The sequence below is a fragment of the Salmo salar genome, chromosome 20, assembly GCF_965601325.2.
Source record: "Salmo salar chromosome 20, fSalSal1, whole genome shotgun sequence".
Taxonomy (NCBI): Eukaryota; Metazoa; Chordata; class Actinopteri; order Salmoniformes; family Salmonidae; genus Salmo; species Salmo salar.
In genome coordinates, this window is record NC_138310.1 from 76024984 (window position 1) to 76034983 (window position 10000).

Genomic DNA, 10000 nt, shown 5'->3' on the forward strand with positions numbered 1-10000 from the left:
AACTAAGCACAACAGAAGGCCTAAAGAAACTAAGCGCAACAGAAGGCCTAAAGAAACTAAGCACAACAGAAGGCCTATTTTACTCCCAGTTTGAGCCATATCTGGGTTGTTGTTTATGAAGATATATGACATGTTTTCGAGACATACCGTTGCAGTTTTTCTTGTAGGTCAAGAATAGTATTATGATAAAGGGATCTGTTTCTAGCTTCAGCTTTCCTGCAGTCTAATAGTGGTATGTTTTCTTTGGTATGTGTGTGTTTTTGTGATGCTCCACTCCTCCTTCCACTAGCCATGCAATTATTTTGTTCTTAGCTTCTAGAACCAAACCTCCTGGTTTTTCGAAAACGTGCAATTGAGTGTCCACATAGAGTCCACACACAATGATGTCATACCTCCTACGGTTGCATGGTTACTATGTATTCCGTCATCTCCTTCCCCCTCTCCCATCCAATCAATCTTCACAATCGAATGGATAATTTGTAGCATGTTAGGCCTAGAGGTTAAAGGTCAAATTGCAGGATATGTGGCATGTCTTTTGTGGTTGTAAATCCTTTCCCCTTTGTCCCAGTCTCCCCCTATCTCCCCCGTGGCTAATGTCTCTCTCCTCTCTTTAGTTGCAGGATGGAAGAGTGATGATGGGATGGATGTGAATATGGGCCAGTGGGGCTACATAGGCATGCGTGCCCCTCTCGTCTGCCTGACCCTGTTGCTGCTACTCTCCCAGCCGCACCACTGCTGCTGCCAGGACCCCCAGGGGCATCCCCAGGGCCCCGCCAACGGCCCTCACTTTCTCTTCACTCAGCCATTCTACCATGCCACTGTGTACGAGAACTCCGCGGCGCGCACCTACGCCAACAGTAAAGTTAAAATGGGCATCCACTTAGACCAGCGCTCCTGGGAAATCCGCTACAGGATCACCTCCGGGGATGAAGAAGGCTTCTTTAAAGCAGAGGAGTACATGCTGGGAGATTTCTGCTTCTTACGCATAAGGACTAAAGGCGGCAACGCAGCCATCTTGAATCGAGAAATCCAGGATAGCTACTTACTGACAGTGAAAGCCTCTGTCAAAGGGGAGGTTCTGGAGACCTGGACCAAAGTGACTGTCCAGGTCCTGGACATGAATGACCTTCGACCTCTATTCTCGCCCACCACATACTCAGTCACCATAGCAGAAAGTACCCCCCTCAGGACTAGCATAGCACAAGTTACAGCCACTGACGCTGACGTCGGCTCCAACGGGGAATTTTACTACTTCTTTAAGGAGAAAATGGAGCTGTTTGCCGTGCACCCAACTAGCGGTGTGGTCTCCCTCAGCGGGAAACTGAACATTGAGGAGCAGAACCGATACGACCTAGAAATCCAGGCGGTGGACCGCGGGATGAAGTTGTATGGCAATAATGGTGTCAGCAGTACGGCAAAGCTCTTTGTGCATGTAGAGCGCGTCAACGATCATGTGCCGTTCATGAATGTGGTCACCCATGTCCCCTCGTGGTTGGACAAGGATCCTGTGTATGCAGTGGTCACTGTAGAAGACCTGGACAAGGGGTTAAATGGAGAGATTGAGTCTGTGTCTATAGTGGCCGGAGACCCTCTGAAGCAGTTCATTCTGGAAAGGTCAGAGGGCAATGAGTTCGCTATCAAAGCATCTGACCAAGTGGACTGGGAGAACTTCCCTTATGGATATAACCTCACTCTTCAGGCCAAGGACAAGGGTGCCCCACAAAAGTTTTCTGCGGTCAGGGTTGTGCACATCATGGTGAAGAGACCACAGGCTGTGGAAGTGAAATTCAAACAGGAGTCATACGAAATTAGTCTCAATGAAATCTCACCCCCAGGCATGATCGTAGAGGTGGTGAAAATCACCCCTGAGCCAGACGATGCTGAATATATCCTGACCCCCTCGGCAGACTCCTACTACTTCCGGATGAACACCCTAACAGGCGTGATCTCAACAACTCGCTGGTTCACGGAGGTCACTCAGGATGTGTTTGACCTGGAGGTGGTGGAGATGGACAGCGAGCTGAGGGTCAAAGTTCGGGTCTCCATCGAGGACGCCAACGACAACACCCCAACTTTCACTCAGTCTTCATACGAGGTGTTCGTCAACGAGAGCGTTCCCATGGGATCGACCGTGCTGACAGTGTCCGCTGTGGATGGTGATAGCGGGGAGAATGGATACATAACATTCAGCATAGCCAGCCTTCAGCCCCTGCCCTTCAAAATCAACCAGTTCTCTGGAATCCTCACCACCACACAGGAGCTGGACTTTGAGTCCTCGTCTGAGAGCTACGTGTTTGTGGTCAGGGCCTCTGACTGGGGTTCCCCCTACAGACGAGAGAGTGAAGTCAACGTAACTGTCCATCTGGAGAATGTGAACGACAACCAACCCTTATTCGAGAAAGTGGCGTGCCAGGGAGTGGTCTCTCGGGACTTCCCCACCGACGAGGTGATAACCACCATGTCTGCCATCGACATAGATGAGCTAGAGCTGGTGAAGTACAAGATCCTGGAAGGGAATGAGAGGGGATTCTTTGACCTGAACCCTGACTCAGGGGTCCTGAACCTACGGAGGTCCCTCTCCACTGCCAGTCCAAAAAATAGTATCTTCAGTTTGAAAATAACCGCCACAGATGGAGAGAACTTCTCCGATCCAATGTTCGTGAACATCTCTATTGTTCATGGGAAATCTCCCCCCAAGAACTTCAACTGTAGGGAGACCAGAGTCGCCCAAAAGCTAGCTGAGAAATTACTAAATAAGTCCAAAGCTAGAACCAAGCCCAAGATCGAGGAAGGGTTCATTGACCTTTTCTCCGTCAACAGACAGACACCTCAGTTTGACAAGGCCTTTCCCGCAGACATATCAGTGCGCGAGGACCTCAAGGTCGGGTCCAGTGTCTTCAAGGTCAACGCCTACGATGGCGACACAGGTTTTAACGGTCAGATTTTGTACGCCATCTCGGGTGGAAACACAGACAGCTGTTTCACCATCGACATGGAGAGTGGGCTGATCAGCGTCTTCCTGCCCATGGACAGAGAGAAAAGAGACAGATACCTCCTAAACATCACTATCTACGACCTGGGCCTGCCACAGAAAACCGCATGGCATCTGCTCACCGTCTACATAGAAGATGCTAATGACAATGCACCTCAGTTCCTGCAGGAGGGAGGCTATAGAACCGTAATTCCCGAAAACATGGCCATCGGCACCGATGTCATTCAGGTTGAGGCCACTGACAAAGACCTGGGGCCTAATGGAGAAATTGTCTACTCCGTTTTGACCAGCACCACCCAGTTTGGCATCAACAGCTCTAACGGGATTGTGTACGTTGCCGGCCAGCTGGACAGGGAGTTTGTCTCCAACTTCAACTTGAAGATCGAGGCTCGTGACCGTGCAGAGAAAGGGAACCAGAAGTTTTCAGTCACCACTCTGAAGATCTCTCTAGAGGACGTTAACGACTGCCCCCCGGCATTCATCCCCAGTGTCTACAACACCCGGGCCCTGGAGGACCTGCCAGTGGGTACCGTGGTGGCCTGGCTCGAGACCCAGGACCTAGACCTTGGCCTGGGTGGCCAGGTTAGATACTCCCTGGCCAACGACTACAACGGGAAGTTTGAGGTGGACAAGGCCAGCGGGGCCATCCGACTGATCAAGGAGCTGGACTACGAGACGCAACAGTTCTACAACCTCACTGTGAGAGCCAAGGATAAAGGGAGACCTGTCTCTCTGCTGTCTGTCACCTTCGTGGAACTAGAGGTGATAGATGTAAACGAGAACCTCTACACTCCTTACTTCTCCCACTTCGCCCTCACGGGATCGGTGAAGGAGAGCGCTCGCATCGGGACCACCGTCCTCCAAGTCACGGCCCGGGATGACGACAATGGTAGAGATGGGGAAATCCAGTACTCTATCCGGGATGGGAGTGGACTGGGACGATTCGCCATCGACGAAGAGACGGGTAAGTGCAGATTGCCTGAAAAAAACCTGCTGTTACATGTATTATTGCTGTTTAGATTAGTCTTGGTAGTTGGTTTATTCCCAGATTTATAGGCATTAACAATTGAACATAAAAACAGATTACAAGCCTGCATTGTGTAGATTTGTTTGATTTAATGTTGTGGTGAAGAGCTACAATATCCCCTTAAACTGACTAATGCTGTGTATGAGCCATGTGTTTTTAATGTTGCTGGACCTTATAAGTCCTGTCTCGGCAGTGTGTGTGTGAGACGGAGAGAGGGACATACTCCGGAGGCCAGTCCAGCGGCTGACAAAAAATCGAATTGTGGAGCGGCTGCCGTGTTTGTGGCTGGGGTGTTCTTAAGAAGGTTTAGAGTTGTGATTTATAAGCTTAGCTCCAGTCTGGGAGAGGGCCGGGTTGCCAGATTGAATTACAACTCCGCTATCTTTATTTACATTTAGTCTAGTTGTCATGTCATTTTTGCCTGACCCAGACATTTGGCATCTCTCTGCCTTCTCCACCTAAACCGCCCACCCCTCCTCTTCTACTCGTCTCCCACTCTTGGCTGGAGCTCCGGCAGACCAACTAGGAGGCTAAATGGGCCGTTTGTGACATTCTGCTCCGAGGTATTCTAGGATTTTCCTGATTCTATTTATTTAAAGGCGGCCCGTGCCCGGCCGTGTGGTCCTCCTGTCCACTGGCTAGACGAGTAGGGGCAGAGTAGATTGGTTAATTTCCTATCTGAAGGGACAGGAGACGGCAGAGTGCCCAGAGGGAGGATTAGGGTTATTATGACATTAGTCCACGGTGTGTGATCGACCTCGTATCACCCCCCCCCCCCCCCCATCACACACACTATATAAATCCTCCATGGAATATGGCCCAATAGTTTCCACTTAAAATGGGAAGGGATGAGAGGGAACATGGGAGAAGAGAGGGGGAGAAGTGGGAGAAGAGAGGGGGAGAAGTGGGAGAAGAGAGGGGGAGAAGTGAGAGAAGAGAGGGGGAGAAGTGGGAGAAGAGAGGGGGAGAAGTGGGAGAAGAGAGGGGGAGAAGTGGGAGAAGAGAGGGGGAGAAGTGGGAGAAGAGAGGGGGAGAAGTGGGAGAAGAGAGGGGAGAAGTGGGAGATAGCTTTGAAACAGCATCACCTCCATGTCTGATAGAACGATAAATTATCTTGATGGTTTCAAATTGCCTTTAGATCCCCAGCAAATGGTGCTCTGGTTCCAAGTGATCCTTCATCCCACTCTAGGATCGTGCTGTAGAATGAGAATAAGAAAACAGGAGAGAGCGAGAGAGAGACAGAGAGAGAGACAGAAAGAGAGAAAGAGAGAGAGAAAGAGAGAGACAATCCAACCGACCCCTCCTTCTGTTTGTCATGCAATTTAGCTGGAAACTGAAGAAGCCCCAAAGTGGTCCTCGAGCTCAGTTGTAGTCTATAGCCAAGGCCTGGTTGTCTTTTACATTTTTCATTTTGGTTTCAGGGAGGAATAGCCTAGCTCAGCATGTTTAGCAGTCTGACTCTTTTCTTCTGGGAAAAACTCATGAACTGTCATCCATTAAACTACTACAGCCCCTATAACTACTACTGTTTCTGCTCCTAGCAACAATATTAATTTGAAGATAATGATAATAAAGTCCTCAGCGTGCAACTTCCAGGTCATGTTTTGCAATTTCGTCTTGGATTAATCGCAGTCGGGGAATCTGTAACGCGTGTCGTGTGTGGAGGTCCAAGACGCAACAGGGAAGTGTATACTCATCTTATTTTTAATATTTAAGAAGGTGAAACAAAATGAAACACGTATACAATTAACGGAAACGACACTAACAGTTCTGTCAGGTGATAAGCACAAAACAGAATACAACTACCCACAATCCACAATACAAACACACCCCTAATTATAGGACCTTCAATCAGAGGCAACGATAGACAGCTGCCTCCAACTGAAGGCCCCAACACCAATTAACTAAACATAGAAATACAAATGACTAGACAGAACATAGAAATAAACTAACATAGAACAATAACCAAAACCCTGGACTAATAAATCAAATACCCCTCTCTACATGGACACATACACACAACCACCCTGAACCACATAAAACAAATACCCCCTGCCACGTCCTGACCAAACTAAACACTGAACGTGACAGAATTGTCTCCAGACTTTTAAGATATATTCTCAAATGAGCCATTGAACATTTTGACAGACAGGAAATGCAACTGCACTGCTCCACTCAAGCGTTCACCAGGGGCCAGAAAGTCAAACTCTTAGCCCCAACCCATGATAATCAGTCATAGGCCACAGACGCAGAATGCTAGCTCCAAACTGTCAAATGACTCATCAGTGATGAAGAATGCAGAATACATCAGACAGTAGCAGTATACCATCAGACAGTAGCAGTATACCATCAGACAGTAGCAGTATACCATCAGACAGTAGCAGTATACCATCAGACAGTAGCAGAATACCATCAGACAGTAGCAGTATACCATCAGACAGTAGCAGAATACCATCAGACAGTAGCAGAATACCATCAGACATAGCAGTATACCATCAGACAGTAGCAGTATACCATCAGACAGTAGCAGTATACCATCAGACAGTAGCAGTATACCATCAGACAGTAGCAGTATACCATCAGACAGTAGCAGTATACCATCAGACAGTAGCAGTATACAATCAGACAGTAGTAGTATACCATCAGACAGTAGTAGTATACCATCAGACATTAGTAGTATACCATCAGACAGTAGTAGTATACCATCAGACAGAGTAGCAGAATACCATCAGACAGTAGCAGTATACCATCAGAACAGTAGCAGTATACCATCAGACAGAGTAGTAGTATACCATCAGACAGTAGCAGAAGTACCATCAGACAGTAGTAGTATACCATCAGACAGTAGCAGAATACCATCAGACAGTAGCAGTATAGCTAGTTACAATATGGATCCACATTGCTGCATAGAGCTATAAAAGCTTCATTTTTAGATGAAAAAGAGGCTCAGACACTCCCAGAGCTCCGTGTATGTTTCATGATTGATGTTCAAAGCTGAGTCAAAGGGGGCCAATGGATACCAGAACTCTCCTGTGATGGAGAGTAGTACTGTAGGCTAGACCTATATAATTACAGTAAGGATATCATGTCTTTGAAGAGAACTCCAGAATCCATTCCAGAATCCATTCCAGAATCCATAGAACTCATGTTGTTGATTTAAAAAGCGGATTGTGTTTTGCTCCCTCCTTTGTAGTTGCGTGTGAAGTCGGGATGCAACAGCCGAGCTGAGCATCACAGTACGTTTACACAGCTGTTGGACTGTCACGTGTGCTCTTTCTCCGGCCTTCAGGTCACCAGGCTGCTCGTTATGGCACACACCTGTCACCATCGTTACGCGCACCTGCGCATCATCAGACTCACCTGGACTCCATCACTTCCCTGATTACCATCACTATATATGCCACTCCCTTTGGTTCCTTCCCCAGGCGTCATTGTTTCTGTTCCTGTGTTATGTATGTGCGTTGTTCGTGGTTCTTATTTTGTATTATGTTCCGTTTATTTTATTAAAACACTCACTCCCTGAACTTGCTTCCCGACTCTCAGCGCACATCGTTACATGGACGTTGTTTTGTGCTTGGACTGGAAGAGAGGATGTGACAGTCAGTGGATTGCAGGTTGAAATGAACCCCCTGGGAAACCCATAGGGAGAGGGCAATTCCACAGTAACGGAAACCCATAGGAAACCCATAGGAAACCCATAGGGAGAGGGCAATTCCACAGTAACGGAAACCCATAGGAAACCCATAGGGAGAGGGCAATTCCACAGTAACGGAAACCCATAGGAAACCCATAGGAAACCCATAGGGAGAGGGCAATTCCACAGTAACGGAATTACGCTTTGATGAAGTTTTTTCACTTTAAAATGTAGGACTACTTTGAACAATTTCCATTGAAATATGTACAAAAACTAATTTAGTGGAAGAACTGTGTAGATGCGGTATAATCTCCCTCAGGGTTTTATGTGACCACATTTTCCCAAAACTGTTAAATATCTGCTCTGAATTAACATTCACAGTTGTCCGCAGAAAGAATGGGGTGTCAGCTATGAAATGGCACCTTGAGTAAAAAAAAATATTTTAGCTTATTGAAGTGTTGAAGTGGATTTAAACCCGTTAATGGTATTACGGTAACTGAATTGCATCATGGGTCCCTGAGCTGCACTACACATAAATGCATTATTATGGATATGAGTTCCTTGGTCGCCATGGCGCCATAAGGTCGCCTAGGCAGACAACTTTTTATGTGTTTTAAAAAAAAGAAGTTTTATATACGTTTTGTTTTGTTAGCTTAATAAGTACTGAGTGTACAAAACATTATGAACACCTGCTCTTTCAATTACATATACTGACCAGGTGAATACAGATGAAAGCTATGATCCCTTATTGATGTCACCTATTAAATCCACTTCAATCAGTGTAGATGAAGGGGAGGAGACAGGCTAAAGAAGGATTTTTAATTGAGACATGGATTGTGTATGTGTGTCATTCAGAGGGTGAATGGACAAGACAAAATATTTAAGTGCCTTTGAATGGGGTATGGTAGGTGCCAGGAGCACCGGTTTGTGTCAAGAACTGCAAGGCTGCTGGGTTTTTCATACTCAACAGTTTCTCGTGTGTATCAAGAATGGTCCACCACCCAAAGGACATCCAGCCAACTTGACACAGCTGTGGGAAGCATTGGAGTCAACATGGGCCAGCATCCCTGTGGAACGCTTTCGACACCTTGTAGAGTCCATGCCCTGACGAATTGAGGCTGTTCTGAGGGCAAAGGGGGATGCAACTCAATATTAGGATGGCATAGTTTTGTCAAGATAACCATAGGCTAGCTAGCTAGCTTCTGCTTTTATTTGAAACTGGAGATGGCACTGGCTTGGACATCAAAGTGTTTTTTGTAGTTTTGAGTGGATTTCTCAGTTCAAGTTTGGACTATCCCAATAATTGATGTGTAGTAAGTCTCCGGCGCTTTAGCGAAATCTAGCGGATGTCAGCTTGACCCAGGTGGGTGCTACATGTTGTCTGAGGAGAATCTACCCACAGAGTCTGCAGAAAAGCTCGTCCTCTGATGTGACCACTGATTTCCCTTACTCAAGTCTACTTCAGGGCATCAGAGGACCTGAGAACAGTGTGGTGGAGGAGAGTGCTGAAGGTGGAGAGTGATGGCTCTTGACTGACTTTCAGGGGAGTGTAATATACTTGGCCTAAATGCAGCCCACCATAGTTCTATTGTATTGTATTGTACTGTACTCTGCTGAGCTCTACTCGCTGTGCTGTACTGTACTGTGCTATTCAATCTTGTGAAACATACAGTATGTCTGTAATAGGTTCAGATTTGGTCCAGTCTGGTCTGTCTGTGGACATTAACAATAACATCAAGGCTAGGGTGGACTGACCAAAATCCAACTACTTTTCAACGTCCATGAACATCCAACATCGGTGCTCAGTGGGTGAGGATGCTGGTTACAGTAAACAAAAAGAGAGGGGGCTCATGGGAAGGTGGGAGAGGTGACATTAACTGGAGTGGGAGTGGGAGTGGGAGTGGGAGAGGGAGAGGGAGAGAGAGAGGGAGAGAGAGGGGGGAGAGAGAGAGAGGGGGGGGAGAGAGAGGGAGAGGGGGAGAGAGAGAGAGAGGGGGGGAGAGAGAGGGAGAGGGAGAGAGGGAGAGAGAGAGAGGGGGAGAGAGAGAGGGGAGAGAGAGGGAGGGGGAGAGAGGGAGGGGGGAGAGAGAGGGAGAGAGGGGGGAGAGAGAGAGAGGGGGGGGAGAGAGAGGGAGAGGGAGAGAGGGAGAGAGAGAGAGGGGGAGAGAGAGAGGGGAGAGAGAGGGAGGGGGAGAGAGGGAGGGGGGAGAGAGAGGGAGAGAGGGGGGGAGAGAGAGAGGGGGAGAGAGAGGGGGAGAGAGAGAGAGGGGCAAGAGAGAGAGGGAGAGAGAGGGGGGAGAGAGATAGAGGGGAGAGAGAGAGAGGGGGAGAGAGAGAGAGAGAGTTT

General features: G+C 47.8%; 1 protein-coding gene across 5 annotated transcripts in view; it reads left to right on the forward strand.

Annotated features, from left to right (window-relative positions):
* Nucleotides 1-10000, forward strand: part of LOC106581345 (protocadherin Fat 3) — a 409058-nt gene that overhangs the window by 124513 nt on the left and 274545 nt on the right. For all 5 annotated transcript variants that reach the window (XM_045703949.2, XM_045703954.2, XM_082966726.1 and 2 more), the window contains exon 2: nt 615-3956. In XM_045703949.2, coding sequence (XP_045559905.2) covers nt 641-3956 — 3316 coding nt within the window. In that variant the 5' untranslated portion in view covers nt 615-640. The remainder of the gene's footprint in view (nt 1-614; nt 3957-10000) is intronic.